Source organism: Sinohyriopsis cumingii, chromosome 2 (assembly GCF_028554795.1).
Source record: "Sinohyriopsis cumingii isolate HCF-2022 chromosome 2, ASM2855479v2, whole genome shotgun sequence".
NCBI lineage: Eukaryota > Metazoa > Mollusca > Bivalvia > Unionida > Unionidae > Sinohyriopsis > Sinohyriopsis cumingii.
Genome location: NC_142962.1, coordinates 10,429,390 through 10,448,948, shown reverse-complemented (window position 1 = coordinate 10,448,948; position 19,559 = coordinate 10,429,390). Strand labels below are relative to the sequence as shown.

Genomic DNA, 19,559 nt, shown 5'->3' with positions numbered 1-19,559 from the left:
AATAATATAAATATGTTGTTTTCATTATTGTTCAAGGATGTTGTAAACTATTTTACATCAGCATTCTTAGACAGATATTTATTTCTTTAGCAAAATGATTGGAAGAAAGAAGACAGAATATTTTTTAATATAATAGAATTTATTTACATTGTAGCACAACACAGTCTTGATTATAATTAAAACTAAGTAAAATCGATGTTAATACATGTTTGGAAATGGCTGTTTTATACAATTAAAATTGTGATATGCAAAATAAAGTCATCATGGAATCTCCTTCCTGAGCTGACCTACAAATAAGGTCGACATTAGTTTTCTCCTGGAAATGCCGACCGGCGGAGTGTGCATTACACAAGGCCTTGGTGTCATGGCGGCCTCCATCTGTTTTGTGTCGCACGCCTTAACATGCACATTGTTCTTGGCCGTATTTAGAGAAAAATAAATAAATTTTATTTTTTGATATGTCATGCCGTCAATGCTCTAATTTCTTTCGTACAAATTCTTGTGTCCTCTTAAGTGCAGAAAAATACGTATTGTTATTTTTTGCATGGGACGCGGGAGGGAAACTCCCGTTCAGTTTGTCTGACTCATATGAGTTAATATTAGCAGGCACTGACCGATCCTTTGTAGATATCCAGGTCTGTTTACTATGCCACGCACTGTAAATCTTCTATACATTTGTATACATGTTTATGTTAAGAAAGATACAAAGTCTATTGACGTCACGATGCGAAATCATTCAACTTTTAATCCATGTTCTTGAAACATTTTTCCCACTGGTATTTCCCCATAAAATTGTACTCATTATAAGAGATCTATTTAGCAGCCAGTAATACCAATACTATTTCGTACAGACGAGTTTGTGCATGCCAATCACCCCACCACCTCATGAGTGCTTTGCATATATATTGTGTGTTTTCAATGCATGAAACAAATTTACATAAATATGTACTCTTTCATTTTTAATTTGGACTTTCATTATAAACCTCTATGATGTCACTGCATTACATAATGTATAGGAGTAGACTGAAGTTCGCTCAAAAATTTAAAAAGGGGCAATTTTTCACATATTTCATAAAATTGCAACAAAAAAGAATGTTTCTCAACCCATAAGAGAATTTTAGAAATATTAATTCTGCTAAATTTGAGCAGTTATATCCCCACAGTAATTCTCTGTCTTTGTTTCAAATGACTAGTAACACATCCAGTTTTTGCATAAATGACCTGATGTTTAAATTTGTAGGTGTATGTAGTTTTATTTTTCTGGACTTGGAAATATGTAACAGATTTTTCTTTATGCAATATATATGATTAATCTATGCAGAAAACATTTTTTCATGTAAAATTTTCCCTTTGTGACCATATTTCTCAACTTGTTAATATATATTGTAGAGGCTGCCCCATTCATTGATAAAATCTTCTTTATGGATTTATTTATTGTTTATTTTAAAAACTATTATTTGTTTTGGCCATGATGAAACAATCTTGATATGTGAGGAAAATAACACTTATTTGGTTGAATAAATGTAGATAACATAAGCTGTGGAATTTGTATTCAAATTAAAACTTCTCAAAGTTTGATCACAGATCTTAATTGTGAAAGCACATAAAGTGACAGCAATAATCAGAACTTTTAAGAATTTATTTATGCAATTTAGTTTTGTTGTTTCAACTAAATTGCAGAAAATTTGTTAAGACTAAGAGTTACGGATTAATAAAACTCTAAAAAAGAAAAATGCAGAAATTAAGCTTTTTATTGTCAAAAGTCTAAAATATTGTATATTAACAAGGAAAATAAAATTAGTATCAGTAGAGGGTCAAATTAATAACATGTTTCATCACTTGGTTGAAAATCTGAAATTGTCATGAGTGGCATTATCACAAGTGAAAACACTAAAGTTTAAAACCGCAAGATGAAATATATCCTTTATTTGATTGGGAACAAGCAAAGATTCATTTACTTCATGCTCTAATGTATTGGCTAGCAAAAGTGTTTGACAAATTGGAGTAGAAGATTTATTATGTAATCCTGTGTGATAATTTCAGTTGTTTACTGTTTATGTTTTGCTGAAAAATATGAGCTGGGAGTAGAAAATATGAGCTGGGACATAATTCTGTTTGCTAATTCAAGGGCAAAAAAAAGACTTGAAGAAACAATTTAAAAGAATTAAGTACATTGTGGGATTCAAACCAGGAACTCCTGTATGACAATGTCACCATTCTTACCATTTGACCAAGCAGTTGACAATGGTGCAAATGACATTCTTTTGTCAAAATGTTACCATTTAATTATCAACATTAATTGTCTAATTCAACTTAAAATAATTCAATAGATCTTTGTTATGAAAGAATATCTCTGTTAAAAAGCATTCTTGTATTGTTTCTTGAATTGAAAATTATGTGCTTTTGAATCTTGATCATGCATAGAAGAATGTACCAGCTATAAGCACTGATCTGCATTAGTCTACAGTTTACATTAGTCTACAGTCTACGTTAGTTTACAGTTTACATTAGTCCAGTTTACATTAGTCTACATTCTACATTAGTCTACTCACCGTTACGGATCACTGCCATCTCACCTCTGTCTGCGTGGGTTCGAGTCTCGGATTCGGCCAATGTGGATATGTGAGAAAGCTTGCCAGTAGCTTCTCGAGGGTCGGTGGTTTATTCCGGGGATTTCCCGGTTTCTTCCTCCACCATTAATACTGGCCGCCATGTATAGCCTATCGTGTGCTGAAAAATGGCGTTAAACCCTACAACAACAACAACAACAACATTAGTCTACAGTCTACATTAGTCTACAGTCTACATTAGTCTACAGTCTACATTAGACATTAGTCTACAGTTTACATTAGTCTTCATTAGTCTACAGTTTACATTAGTCTACAGTCTACATTAGTCTACAGTTTACATTAATCTAGAGTCTACATTAGACATTAGTCTACAGTCAACATTAGTCTACAGTTTGCATTAGTCTACAGTCTACTTTAGTCTACAGTTTACATTAGTTTACATTCTACATTAGTCTACAGTTTACATTAGTCTACAGTCTACATTAGTCTACAGTCTACATTAGACAGTCAACAGTCTTCATTAGTTCCAGTTTACATTAGTCTTCATTAGTCTACAGTTTAGTCTACAGTCTACATTAGTCTACAGTTTACATTAGTCTACAGTCTACATTAGACATTAGTCTACAGTTTACATTAGTCTACAGTCAACATTAGTCTACAGTTTACATTAGTCCACATTAGTCATCAGTTTACTAACATTAGTCTACATTAGTCATCAGTTTACATTAGTCTACAGTTTACATTAGTCTACAGTCTACATTAGTCTACAGTTTACATTAGTCTACAGTCTACATTATACATTAGTCTACAGTCCACATTAGTCTAGTTTACATTAGTCTTCATTATTCTACAGTTTACATTAGTCTACAGTCTACGTTAGTCTACAGTTTACATTAGTCTTCATTAGTCTACAGTTTACATTAGTCTACAGTCTACATTAGTCTACAGTTTACATTAGTCCACATTAGTCCTATCCTCACTTACTCTATAGTAATTTTACTTTTAATAAAGATGAAACTCATCACAATTATCAACATTCTTTATTTTATTCAGTTTCCAGCGAACATTGCCACAAGGAAATTATTATTATGCTGTCTTAATTAGTGTCGAAAGAGTTGAAGTTAATGTGCAAGGATAAATGACTGACACAGAGACAGATCAACATGGTTTGACAGATGGACAGACATGAAAGATTTGCAATATACACGCAAAGCTGCAGATCTAGACAAAATCTTTTGTATACAGCTTGTTATATCAAACAAAGAAAACTGGATTGGCAATAGTGATTGCCCAAGTCAGTTGAAATTTTCAGATATTGATTCATGCCAACAAAAACAACATATCTGCCAACTGAAAATTTGGTCAATACACTGTCTGCAGCTTTGCCATGATGTTGCTGCATTCTGCAATATATTTTGAAGGTTACGGTAGAGATTACAAATTAGTTTAAATCAGGTACAAATTGTTTAGCAAATATGATGTTATGATATTGTTTCCTGTAAACATTTACTACTTCACAGTGGACTAAGACCAAACCAACATATTTTCAAGGTGAAGCAGGGTATCTCTTTTGCACCCAACCATTTTATTAACATACGGAAATATATTGCAGATAGGTAAAAACTTTTACTATATTTCTAATGATGACTTGCTCTGCTAGAATTTTCTTATAGGATGGTCAATTACAGACAGTTAGTTTAGATATTGTCCTAATTATTCCCTAAAACCAAGTGGTTGTCCCCGAAATGTTCATGTTCAGTCATTGTTATGAAACAATCATGGTCCAAAAATACAGACTTGGACATGTGTATTAATCAGATTTTAGTTATAATGAAGAAAAACAGTAAGGCTGTAAATGTAGTTTGTAAAAACATTTAAATTGATAATAAAAATTATAATTGACACCAGAAGAGAAGTTCCACAACCATTTCTCAAGAACCCAGGTATGTTGAGCATTTTTTTTGTCCCAAAACTCTGATTACAATGTAGGTAATAAAATAACCAGTAAAAGAAATTGCCAGTATGAATAGGATTTTACTAGGTTTTTTTTCTTCCTCCTCTTGTAAAAAGAATGAAGTAAAAAAGTTAAATTCTAACCCTGAGTGCATGTATATATGTTTGCAGTAGTGGAGGAGTACTTGTCAAAAATTATCTCATAGCATTTTGGTCTCTGATTAGTTTTTGTATTATTTCAGGCAAACTTACAGGATGTCACTATCTCACGAAGATGAAAAACCTCATATTTGTGATGAGTCAGCCCTGTCCCAATATGTCAGGCAACTACTGCTAACAGAGGGAATCAGTACTGAAACTGACTCATTAACACTTGATGCTGAGGAAATGATTGATTTTCAATATTTGAATTCATTATTAACAGGTAAACCAATGTCACCAGGTAATTAGTCAATGTGAATTGAATGGTTATTTTACCTTATTGACGATTAGTTTTTCACTTACAATTCATTTGGTCAGTAAATTTAAGATGTATTAAAGTACATGCATGGTCAATTTCAGATTGCTCACTCTCAGTACCTCAGATGTGGACAGAGGGGCAAGGGGCCATCTATTTAGTATGTTCGCAAAAATCTGGCAAAGCTTGACCCCTCCCCCCTTCCCTGTACACATCCATAATTTTGTACAACCCCCACCTGCGTTCATACACTTTATGCATCCCTCTCAGTTATATAGAATGGCCTATATTTAATCCATGCAGAAATGATCAATGACTAATAGTATTAACGTGTTTAATAAACAGTTAGTCCACTGACGTTGAGTGTCTGGCTGCATCAAAGAAAGAAGCTGCGTAACTTTAGACAGTTCGTCTAGTGTCCGCTAAAATTCAAACGAATAGGTTACGTATTAGACAAATTATTATCGAGGTTTCACCCCCTCCCCCCGTTTCCTATTCTTACGTACATTATCAGTAGATCCCCCCCACTTGCAAGCATAAGCATTTGGGTTACCCCCCTCCATGCATACATACTAAATGGACGGCCCCCAAGAAGTTAAGTGTCTACTACATATGGATTAATGTCCACCGCATTTGGTAGATGTCCCCAAAATCTATTGGAATTCCATCACCGATTTTATTTAGTGGAATTTTTGACACCCTTGGTTTATTTTATTGCATTCACCCCATGAATCAACACAGTAAACAAACAAGAGAAACCCTGACACCATAACCCCAAATATAGCAGGTGTCAATTTCATATGTTTATTTGTATATACTATATAGTAGCAACATTGCTTGTGGTATTTATCAGTGGTCTAGCTTACAAATGAACAGAGAAAAAATTACCATGTTTTAAATTTCTTGGATATCATTACACCCAGAGTGTACATCCAAATAATTACCTAGAAACAATGTTCGTCCCCTTTGATTGACCAAATGTATATTTACCTGCTAGCATGTACACATGTATATTTACCTGCTAGCATATACACATGTATATTTACCTGCTAGCATATACACATGCAGAAATTTACATACTCTTCAGTATCAAGTGAAAATTTTAATCTCAAAACCAAACATTATTAAAACTTTATGAAATTTTTATTTTAGACTTGTAATGCATGTAACCTGACCATTTACTTTTTATCTTGGGGGGATGGGAGGCCTTGCAATTTCTTCCAACCAGGATATTTTTTTCATTTGTCTTGAGATGCATTTTTTCTATAAGTAATGGATATATTTTGTCTTGAGATGCATTTTTTCTATAAGCAATGTAATGGATATATTTTGTCTTGAGATGCATTTTTTCTATAAGTAATGTAATGGATATATTTTGTCTTGAGATGCATTTTTTCTATAAGTAATCTAATGGATATATTTTGTCTTGAGATGCATTTTTTCTATAAGTAATCTAATGGATATATTTTGTCTTGAGATGCATTTTTTTTTTCTATAAGTAATGTAATGGATATATTTTGTCTTGAGATGCATTTTTTCTATAAGTAATGTATTGGATATATTTTGTCTTGAGATGCATTTTTTCTATAAGTAATCTAATGGATATATTTTGTCTTGAGATGCATTTTTTCTATAAGTAATCTAATGGATATATTTTGTCTTTTCTATAAGTAATGTAATGGATATATTTTGTCTTGAGATGCATTTTTTCTAGAAGTAATCTAATGGATATATTTTGTCTTGAGATGCATTTTTTCTATAAGTAATCTAATGGATATATTTTGTCTTGAGATCCATTTTTTCTGTAAGTAATGTAATGGATATATTTTGTCTTGAGATGCATTTTTTCTATAAGTAATCTAATGGATATATTTTGTCTTGAGATGCATTTTTTCTATAAGTAATCTAATGGACATATTTTGTCTTGAGATGCATTTTTTCTATAAGTAATCTAATGGATATATTTTGCCTTGAGATGCATTTTTCTATAATTAATCTAATGGATATATTTTGTCTTGAGATGCATTTTTTCTATAAGTAATGTAATGGATATATTTTGTCTTGAGATGCATTTTTTCTATAAGTAATCTAATGGACATATTTTGTCTTGAGATGAATTTTTTCTGTAAATAATGTAATGGATATATTTTGGCCTGAGATGCATTTTTTCTGTAAGTAATGTAATGGATATATTTTGTCTTGAGATGCATTTTTTCTATAAGTAATCTAATGGATATATTTTGTCTTGAGATGCATTTTTTCTATAAGTAATGTAATGGATATATTTTGTCTTGAGATGCATTTTTTCTATAAGTAATGTAATGGATATATTTTGTCTTTTCTATAAGTAATGTAATGGATATATTTTGGCTTGAGATGCATTTTTTCTAGAAGTAATGTAATGGATATATTTTGTCTTTTCTATAAGTAATGTAATGGATATATTTTGGCTTGAGATGCATTTTTTCTATAAGTAATGTAATGGATATATTTTGTCTTTTCTATAAGTAATGTAATGGATATATTTTGGCTTGAGATGCATTTTTTCTATAAGTAATGTAATGGATATATTTTGTCTTGAGATGCATTTTTTCTATAAGTAATCTAATGGAAATATTTTGTCTTGAGATGCATTTTTTCTATAAGTAATCTAATGGATATATTTTGTCTTGAGATGCATTTTTTCTATAAGTAATGTAATAGATATATTTTGTTTTGAGATGCATTTTTTCTATAAGTAATCTAATGGATATATTTTGTCTTGTGATGCATTTTTTCTATAAGTAATGTAATGGATATATTTTGTCTTGAGATGCATTTTTTCTATAAGTAATCTAATGGATATATTTTGTCTTGAGATGCATTTTTTCTATAAGTAATCTAATGGATATATTTTGTCTTGAGATGCATTTTTTTTTTCTATAAGTAATGTAATGGATATATTTTGTCTTGAGATGCATTTTTTCTATAAGTAATGTAATGGATATATTTTGTCTTGAGATGCATTTTTTCTATAAGTAATCTAATGGATATATTTTGTCTTGAGATGCATTTTTTCTATAAGTAATCTAATGGATATATTTTGTCTTTTCTATAAGTAATGTAATGGATATATTTTGTCTTGAGATGCATTTTTTCTATAAGTAATCTAATGGATATATTTTGTCTTGAGATGCATTTTTTCTATAAGTAATCTAATGGATATATTTTGTCTTGAGATCCATTTTTTCTGTAAGTAATGTAATGGATATATTTTGTCTTGAGATGCATTTTTTCTATAAGTAATCTAATGGATATATTTTGTCTTGAGATGCATTTTTTCTATAAGTAATCTAATGGACATATTTTGTCTTGAGATGCATTTTTTCTATAAGTAATCTAATGGATATATTTTGCCTTGAGATGCATTTTTCTATAATTAATCTAATGGATATATTTTGTCTTGAGATGCATTTTTTCTATAAGTAATGTAATGGATATATTTTGTCTTGAGATGCATTTTTTCTATAAGTAATCTAATGGACATATTTTGTCTTGAGATGAATTTTTTCTGTAAATAATGTAATGGATATATTTTGGCCTGAGATGCATTTTTTCTGTAAGTAATGTAATGGATATATTTTGTCTTGAGATGCATTTTTTCTATAAGTAATCTAATGGATATATTTTGTCTTGAGATGCATTTTTTCTATAAGTAATGTAATGGATATATTTTGTCTTGAGATGCATTTTTTCTATAAGTAATGTAATGGATATATTTTGTCTTTTCTATAAGTAATGTAATGGATATATTTTGGCTTGAGATGCATTTTTTCTAGAAGTAATGTAATGGATATATTTTGTCTTTTCTATAAGTAATGTAATGGATATATTTTGGCTTGAGATGCATTTTTTCTATAAGTAATGTAATGGATATATTTTGTCTTTTCTATAAGTAATGTAATGGATATATTTTGGCTTGAGATGCATTTTTTCTATAAGTAATGTAATGGATATATTTTGTCTTGAGATGCATTTTTTCTATAAGTAATCTAATGGAAATATTTTGTCTTGAGATGCATTTTTTCTATAAGTAATCTAATGGATATATTTTGTCTTGAGATGCATTTTTTCTATAAGTAATGTAATGGATATATTTTGTCTTGAGATGCATTTTTTCTATAAGTAATGTAATGGATATATTTTGTCTTGAGATGCATTTTTTCTATAAGTAATGTAATGGATATATTTTGTCTTGAGATGCATTTTTTCTATAAGTAATGTAATGGATATATTTTGTCTTGTGATGCATTTTTTCTATAAGTAATGTAATGGATATATTTTGGCTTGAGATGCATTTTTTCTATAAGTAATGTAATGGATATATTTTGTCTTGAGATGCATTTTTTCTAGAAGTAATGTAATGGATATATTTTGTCTTGAGATGCATTTTTTCTATAAGTAATGTAATGGATATATTTTGTCTTGAGATGCATTTTTTGTAGAAGTAATGTAATGGATATATTTTGTCTTTTCTGTAAGTAATGTAATGGATATATTTTGTCTTGAGATGCATTTTTTCTAGAAGTAATGTAATGGATATATTTTGTCTTTTCTGTAAGTAATGTAATGGATATATTTTGTCTTTTCTATAAGTAATGTAATGGATATATTTTGGCTTGAGATGCATTTTTTCTATAAGTAATGTAATGGATATATTTTGTCTTGTGATGCATTTTTTCTATAAGTAATGTAATGGATATATTTTGTCTTGTGATGCATTTTTTCTATAAGTAATGTAATGGATATATTTTGGCTTGAGATGCATTTTTTCTATAAGTAATGTAATGGATATATTTTGTCTTGAGATGCATTTTTTCTATAAGTAATGTAATGGATATATTTTGTCTTGAGATGCATTTTTTCTATAAGTAATGTAATGGATATATTTTGTCTTGAGATGCATTTTTTCTATAAGTAATGTAATGGATATATTTTGTCTTGAGATGCATTTTTTCTGTAAGTAATGTAATGGATATATTTTGTCTTGAGATGCATTTTTTCTAGAAGTAATGTAATGGATATATTTTGTCTTGAGATGCATTTTTTCTATAAGTAATCTAATGGAAATATTTTGTCTTGAGATGCATTTTTTCTATAAGTAATGTAATGGATATATTTTGTCTTGTGATGCATTTTTTCTATAAGTAATGTAATGGATATATTTTGTCTTGAGATGCATTTTTTCTATAAGTAATGTAATGGATATATTTTGTCTTGAGATGCATTTTTTCTATAAGTAATGTAATGGATATATTTTGTCTTGAGATGCATTTTTTCTATAAGTAATGTAATGGATATATTTTGTCTTGTGATGCATTTTTTCTATAAGTAATGTAATGGATATATTTTGTCTTGTGATGCATTTTTTCTATAAGTAATGTAATGGATATATTTTGTCTTGTGATGCATTTTTTCTATAAGTAATGTAATGGATATATTTTGTCTTGAGATGCATTTTTTCTATAAGTAATCTAATGGATATATTTTGTCTTGAGATGCATTTTTTCTATAAGTAATGTAATGGATATATTTTGTCTTGAGATGCATTTTTTCTATAAGTAATGTAATGGATATATTTTGTCTTGAGATGCATTTTTTCTGTAAGTAATGTAATGGATATATTTTGTCTTGAGATGCATTTTTTCTAGAAGTAATGTAATGGATATATTTTGTCTTGAGATGCATTTTTTCTATAAGTAATATAATGGATATATTTTGTCTTTTCTATAAGTAATGTAATGGATATATTTTGGCTTGAGATGCATTTTTTCTATAAGTAATGTAATGGATATATTTTGTCTTGAGATGCATTTTTTCTATAAGTAATCTAATGGAAATATTTTGTCTTGAGATGCATTTTTTCTATAAGTAATCTAATGGATATATTTTGTCTTGAGATACATTTTTCTATAAGTAATGTAATGGATATATTTTGTCTTGAGATGCATTTTTTCTATAAGTAATGTAATGGATATATTTTGTCTTGAGATGCATTTTTTCTATAAGTAATGTAATGGATATATTTTGTCTTGAGATGCATTTTTTCTGTAAGTAATGTAATGGATATATTTTGTCTTGAGATGCATTTTTTCTATAAGTAATGTAATGGATATATTTTGTCTTGAGATGCATTTTTTCTATAAGTAATGTAATGGATATATTTTGTCTTTTCTATAAGTAATGTAATGGATATATTTTGGCTTGAGATGCATTTTTTCTATAAGTAATGTAATGGATATATTTTGTCTTTTCTATAAGTAATGTAATGGATATATTTTGGCTTGAGATGCATTTTTCCTGTAAGTAATGTAATGGATATATTTTGTCTTTTCTATAAGTAATGTAATGGATATATTTTGGCTTGAGATGCATTTTTTCTATAAGTAATGTAATGGATATATGTTGACTTGAGATGCATTTTTTCTATAAGTAATCTAATGGAAATATTTTGTCTTGAGATGCATTTTTTCTATAAGTAATGTAATGGATATATTTTGTCTTGAGATGCATTTTTTCTATAAGTAATGTAATAGATATATTTTGTTTTGAGATGCATTTTTTCTATAAGTAATGTAATGGATATATTTTGTCTTGTGATGCATTTTTTCTATAAGGAATGTAATGGATATATTTTGTTTTGAGATGCATTTTTTCTATAAGTAATGTAATGGATATATTTTGTCTTGAGATGCATTTTTTCTATAAGTAATGTAATGGATATATTTTGGCTTGAGATGCATTTTTTCTATAAGTAATGTAATGGATATATTTTGTCTTGAGATGCATTTTTTCTATAAGTAATGTAATGGATATATTTTGTCTTGAGATGCATTTTTTCTATAAGTAATGTAATGGATATATTTTGTCTTGAGATGCATTTTTTCTGTAAGTAATGTAATGGATATATTTTGTCTTGAGATGCATTTTTTCTAGAAGTAATGTAATGGATATATTTTGTCTTGAGATGCATTTTTTCTATAAGTAATATAATGGATATATTTTGTCTTTTCTATAAGTAATGTAATGGATATATTTTGTCTTGAGATGCATTTTTTCGATAAGTAATGTAATGGATATATTTTGGCTTGAGATGCATTTTTTCTGTAAGTAATGTAATGGATATATTTTGTCTTGAGATGCATTTTTTCTAGAAGTAATGTAATGGATATATTTTGTCTTTTCTGTAAGTAATGTAATGGATATATTTTGTCTTGAGATGCATTTTTTCTGTAAGTAATGTAATGGATATATTTTGTCTTGAGATGCATTTTTTCTATAAGTAATGTAATGGATATATTTTGTCTTGAGATGCATTTTTTCTAGAAGTAATGTAATGGATATATTTTGTCTTGAGATGCATTTTTTCTATAAGTAATGTAATGGATATATTTTGTCTTGAGATGCATTTTTTCTATAAGTAATGTAATGGATATATTTTGTCTTGAGATGCATTTTTTCTAGAAGTAATGTAATGGATATATTTTGTCTTGAGATGCATTTTTTCTATAAGTAATATAATGGATATATTTTGTCTTTTCTATAAGTAATGTAATGGATATATTTTGTCTTGAGATGCATTTTTTCTAGAAGTAATCTAATGGATATATTTTGTCTTGAGATGCATTTTTTCTATAAGTAATGTAATGGATATATTTTGTCTTGAGATGCATTTTTTCTAGAAGTAATGTAATGGATATATTTTGTCTTTTCTATAAGTAATGTAATGGATATATTTTGGCTTGAGATGCATTTTTTCTATAAGTAATGTAATGGATATATTTTGTCTTGAGATGCATTTTTTCTATAAGTAATGTAATGGATATATTTTGTCTTGAGATGCATTTTTTCTATAAGTAATGTAATGGATATATTTTGTCTTGAGATGCATTTTTTCTAGAAGTAATGTAATGGATATATTTTGTCTTGAGATGCATTTTTTCTATAAGTAATGTAATGGATATATTTTGTCTTGAGATGCATTTTTTCTATAAGTAATGTAATGGATATATTTTGTCTTGAGATGCATTTTTTCTAGAAGTAATGTAATGGATATATTTTGTCTTGAGATGCATTTTTTCTATAAGTAATATAATGGATATATTTTGTCTTTTCTATAAGTAATGTAATGGATATATTTTGTCTTGAGATGCATTTTTTCTAGAAGTAATGTAATGGATATATTTTGTCTTGAGATGCATTTTTTCTATAAGTAATGTAATGGATATATTTTGTCTTGAGATGCATTTTTTCTATAAGTAATGTAATGGATATATTTTGTCTTGAGATGCATTTTTTCTGTAAGTAATGTAATGGGTATATTTTGTTTTGAGATGCATTTTTTCTATAAATAATGTAATGGATATATTTTGTCTTTTCTATAAGTAATGTAATGGATATATTTTGTCTTGAGATGCATTTTTTCTATAAGTAATGTAATGGGTATAGTTTGTTCTTGTTCTCTAAAAATGAGAGCATGATTATTTTTTTTCAGGCTATGGGGTGGGTCCTGAATTTTTTCAGCCCCTGCAAACTGAAAATTAAATGGTTGATAGTTTTGCATATCACTGAGTTCAAGCAGTATATAAAGCAAACCAAATGTAATTTTTTATTTTCCTGATAAATCTTTCAAATTGCATGTAAGTCTTAAATTACTGAAATTAAAATCCAAGGATGTTATGGGTATCATTTTGAAAACATAACCACTGTCAAATGAAGTCACCAAAGCTTGATAATGTTTATGTACTGTAAAGACTTGAATGACTTGATTTTAATGCCTTCTTGCATGCAAAATAAATAAATAGATTAAAAGTCGAATGAGACTATTGCTGCAGTAATCAGAATGAAAACACAGTAATTGTAGTGACCCAATAATTGATACACAATTTTCAAAAAATAGACAACAAATTTATATTTATAGCCTTTGTAGCCATAGCCTACCCCATCTTCAGTTCGAAGTTAATACAGAAGTTCAACCAGTGACACCTGTTTAAAATCTTTACAAAATATGAAGCCACATATTAGGAACAATTGCTGCAAGTACAATGAGTTAGATTTTATAGTGTTGACAAACACGTTGCTGGTAGTAATTTGGTACAGTATTGAAGGTATTATTGATTGAAATGAAATGTAAAGTTTATGCGTAATATAATACAAGATAAATGAGAAAAAACTTATGAAAAGATATTTCACTTTTAAAGTAAAAATAATCCATTGTACAAAAACAAGTGTTTTTTTTTACAGTAAATACAATAATTTTGATCACACCCAGTGGATGTGCCATTCAGAGGATGGATATCATAGAGGTCGAACATGTTAAGCAAGTCTGTAAAGTGACTGACAGAATCAGACAAAAAAAAGATCAGTGTTTCTCATATTCTTTATTTGATTAACTGAATAGTCCATACAGTCATCTTCCAGATTGCTGTAACATCTTTTTCCTTTTTGTGTCAATGTGATAATTCTTTTGCTTGAAAAATTAATCTTTCATCTCTGTTAATACATTTATGTTAAGGAACCAGCCTTTTAATTTTTTCATGGGTGGGGTGGGTTGGAGCTGGGAATATTTGTTGAAACATTGCTATTTTGTTTCTTGTACATCGAGATAAATAATTTCTTGCAACTATTGTAGTCGATATAAAAGTTATTTGGGAGTTGCAATTCTTTTTAAAACAAATCCTTTAATTTTTTCTCCCCCCCCCAGTTAAATGGTATGTCCCTAATGTGCTTTGATGGGTGAGTATTTGAACATTAAAAGCAGTATACACATTTTAAAAATGTCATTCTACTAATCAGACAGGTAAGTTTCATGTGATGTAGTAGATGTCCACTATTACCTAGTCATTTTTCCAGTGAGGACAATAAAACCAACAATGTAGACATTCACAATGGCAACTATGCTAGGTGGACAGAATAATTCCACCTTGGAAATCCTTGTTACATGTACTCTATGTCCTACATTCATCTTTTCTGACCAGCATTACCGTGTTCCGATATATGGTAAGTGTCACTTTCTCAGCAGCAGATGATTTTGTTATCAATTCATAGATTTTACAAGTTAGGTTAAGGGGAATACATTAAGAAATGGGTGGGACAGGAAGCCAAGGATTTTTTATTTCTTGTTTGTTCAAGCAAATTTTACTTCTTAGCTTGTAAGAGTACACTTTGGTAATACTACTGATATATGTGTCAGTGATATAAACCCTGCAAAAACTGTTAAAAAGGTGCCATCTTATGGGATCCATATTCAAGTTCACAACACACATGTAACAGTTGGAATAAGTCTTGTCAGGATCGTTTCTAGCCAGATATCGTATATGCTTGTTTATAAGTTGAGGTTAACTGCAGATTTGGGTTTATCAGGAGTAATCAGTAGAACCTAGACTTTAATCTGCTGATGCATTATGCAACAGCAGATCAGGGTCTATGTCATTTGCAGTTTGACACTACTTGTAAGTGAGTATAAGAGTGCTATTGTAGTGTCCCAGCCATTGGCATAAGTTTTTATACAACAAATCATGTTAACCATTAGCACTTACTCCAAAAATCTGAACGTGACTCCAGGACTTGACAGTTTTGGGGTAAAATGACTCTTAATATGGATCTACTAGTGGGAGATCTGATCCTCCTTGCATCTCAAACATTTCTTGTTTCTCAGGTTTTCAACAACAGGAAACTTTTTCTTGTGGTTTCATGGATCTGATCCCATGAGATAGCTCAAGGGAGCTAACTTTGTTTTCCATGAATCTGTTCAGGATTAAGCTTTTGGTTAGCTCATGACTTCATTACATTTTATTCACTTTATGTACATCATATTCTAAATAGAAAAAGAAATTTTGGGAGAAAATGCACCTCAAGAAGCACTTGAACATTGCTACAAAAATATGTCTCTGATCAATATTTCATACTTCTCTTACTTTATTCAATTTTAGTTTTTAAAGTTGTTTATGTGAACTGTTAATAGAGTATTGAAATCTAAGGAAATGATTTATCATTATAAGGGCTACATCCCAACTAGAAAAATAGATTATTGTGACCTGTATTCTTACTTTACTGACTTTGTTTAATAGATTATTGTGACCTGTATTCCTACTTCACTGACTTTGTTTAATAGATTACTGTGACCTGTATTCCTACTTTACTGACTTTGTTTAATAGATTATTGTGACCTGTATTCCTACTTTACTGACTTTGTTTAATAGATTATTGTGACCTGTATTCTTACTTCACTGACTCTGTTTAATAGATTATTGTGACCTGTATTCCTACTTTACTGACTTTGTTTAATAGATTATTGTGACCTGTATTCCTACTTTACTGACTTTGTTTAATAGATTATTGTGACCTGTATTCCTACTTCACTGACTTTGTTTAATAGATTATTGTGACCTGTATTCCTACTTTACTGACTTTGTTTAATAGATTATTGTGACCTGTATTCCTACTTCACTGACTTTGTTTAATAGATTATTGAGACCTGTATTCTTACTTCACTGACTTTGTGACCTATATTCCTACTTCACTGACTTTGTTTAATAGATTATTGTAACCTGTATTCCTACTTCACTGACTTTGTTTAATAGATTACTGTGACCTGTATTCCTACTTTACTGACTTTGTTTAATAGATTATTGTGACCTGTATTCCTACTTTACTGACTTTGTTTAATAGATTATTGTGACCTGTATTCTTACTTCACTGACTCTGTTTAATAGATTATTGTGACCTGTATTCCTACTTTACTGACTTTGTTTAATAGATTATTGTGACCTGTATTCCTACTTTACTGACTTTGTTTAATAGATTATTGTGACCTGTATTCCTACTTCACTGACTTTGTTTAATAGATTATTGTGACCTGTATTCCTACTTTACTGACTTTGTTTAATAGATTATTGTGACCTGTATTCCTACTTCACTGACTTTGTTTAATAGATTATTGAGACCTGTATTCTTACTTCACTGACTTTGTGACCTATATTCCTACTTCACTGACTTTGTTTAATAGATTATTGTAACCTGTATTCTTACTTCACTGACTTTGTTTAATAGATTATTGTGACCTGTATTCTTACTTCACTGACTTTGTCTAATAGATTATTGTGAACTGTATTCTTACTTCACTGACTTTGTTTAATAGATTATTGTGACCTGTATTCCTACTTCACTGACTTTGTTTAATTATGGTGTCAAAGTTAATTGTTCAGGCTGTGTTCATGGCAGTCATGAAATTTAATTAGAGGATAATTTTCCATGAGTACTTTACCCCTACTAAAAAGAGAATACTGTGACTTTTATTTCATGCTTCATTGACTTTGGTTCCTTGGTGTTTTCACTTAATGTTTATGGCACTGTTCGTCACATGTACAAGATAATGTTAAAGTGGGGGACATGCAAGGTAACTTAAAAGTATTTTATGCATGCCAGTGTGAAAGTTTCTGACACATGCAAGCCATTGTTAAAATTTCTTATGGGCAAACTAATGTTCAACACACTCCAAATAAATGAGATATTATGTTGTGCAGAACCCTTGTTGTTAAATAGTTGGTAACGTGATAAACTATTTGGGATCTATGATATTATTCTGAGTTCCTATTCCAGATCCTGTGGACAGCCAGAAGTATTTCATCAGCTCAGTCCAATCCCTGGCTGCAGTATTCACTTTTGTGGAGAAATCTCTAACCCGTTTTGGCAGTGTTGAAGATTTTAAAAGCATCTATGGATCATATTGTAGTTGGACAGCAAAAGAGCAGGTGATTAGATAGAGTTAGCTAGGATAAATAATTTGACTTTTTGAATAAAATTAATTAAAATGTTTGTCATTAAAAGATTTGATCAAAAGATAAATTCACAATGTTTCTGATTTTTGCATATGGAGATTTGCATATAGTTTGTTAATTTGAGTCTCAGTGTTAGATTTTTGGGCAAAATTTGGTTCACTGGGAGGTTGCAGAACATCACCCATTGGAAAAGTTGAAATTGTAAAGTTTATTTTCCTGTAAATATTACTCACTATAGGTATAATATTGTTATGAGTATAGGCTCTTACAAAAATTAACAGAAAAGAGTGAACACAACAAGCTTTGTAAAAGTTAACAAATAATTTATTTCCCTAGAATATTAAGTGAAAAATGAGAAAAAGGAACTTACGATTTTATGAATTAAATCCAAAAATAATCCAAGAATTAAAATAATAGAAGTATTAGTAAAAAAAAGTTCTGAATGAAACTGATTTTGAATCCCGATGAAATCCAAAATGGAAGACAAAGACGTCATTAATTTTCAGCAAAGTGTCAACAATCTCTTGTAGAATCACAGAAGATATTATTCCAAGTTTCTAATTCTGTATAAATTTCGATAAATGTCCTTATCCAAGAATTTATTTAGAGCACTATTTCCAGGGAAAAGAATCAGTTTTCTTCAAAACAATTTGAAGAAAATAAAATAGTTATCCCAAACTGGACACAACATAAAACACCTGGACATCTCAAGTGTTAACCCTTTACCTCATAGAGCATAGTGACAAAGTGCAGCACGCTATAAATAGAACACCTGTTACCTTGCCGACCGCATTCGCATAGCCATGCCTGTGAATTGTTAAGCAATGTAGTGGTGTTACGTTTAACAGCAGTTTTAACCATTTTACGTTTTAGGTAGACATTTATTATATGTGGAAAAATTTAAGAGTAAAGTCCAATTGTTATAGCTGTGTCATTATTTTTCACAGAAGAATATTTTATGTGCGTTAAAATCGAGAGAGAACTCGTTCACCGTCATGTCAGTGAGGCCGCGTGACCGACCGTAGCTGCTATTTCCCATACTCGAAATTTACACGTTTTTCGTCTGTGTCTATGTCATCTGAATTTGATAATCAATAAAAACTAATTGCTGCTTACATACATATCAGAGCCTTTACCTAAGTTATTGAATCTTTCGTGGTTGTGATTCTAATCGTGAAAACTTCGTAAGTACTGATTGAAATCCTGCCTGTGAACTGTTAAGCAATGTAGTGTGTGTTACGTTTAACATCAATTTTAACCATTTTACAGTTTTGGTACACATATATTATATGTGGACAAATTTAAGAGTAAAGTCCAATTGTTATAGCTGTGTAATTATTTTTCACAGAAGATTTTTTTTATGTGCTTCAAAATCTTGAGAGAACTCGTTCACCGTCATGTCAGTGAGGCCGCGTGACCAACCGTAGCTGCCATTTCCAATACTCGAAATTTACAAGGTTTTCGTGTGCGTCTATATCACTAAGTCATCTGAATTTGATAATTTTTAAAAACTAATTGCTGCCTACATCAATATCAGAGACTTTACCTAATTTATTGAATCTTTCGTGGTTGTTATTCTAAGCGTGAAAACTTCGTACGTACTGAATGAAATCCGCGGCTGCCATTTTGGAGACAGGAGATTACGACCCAGTTACTTTAAATAGCAGATATCGACCAGTGCATGAATAGCGACCACATGATCTGACATAATTGTCATTCACAGAAATGAATGTAGTATCTACTAGGGGGGTTTTCCCCGAA

At 29.8% G+C, this 19,559-nt stretch overlaps 1 protein-coding gene across 1 annotated transcript in view; it reads left to right on the top strand.

Moving 5' to 3' along the window:
* The first annotated feature begins 359 nt into the window (after positions 1-359).
* Positions 360-19,559, top strand: part of LOC149804329 (endoplasmic reticulum membrane-associated RNA degradation protein-like) — a 100,776-nt gene continuing 81,576 nt past the window's right edge. Inside the window, exons 1-3 of the mRNA XM_089938890.1 lie at positions 360-635; positions 4,766-4,947; positions 17,620-17,771. Coding sequence (XP_089795016.1) covers positions 4,779-4,947; positions 17,620-17,771 — 321 coding nt within the window. The 5' untranslated portion in view covers positions 360-635; positions 4,766-4,778. The remainder of the gene's footprint in view (positions 636-4,765; positions 4,948-17,619; positions 17,772-19,559) is intronic.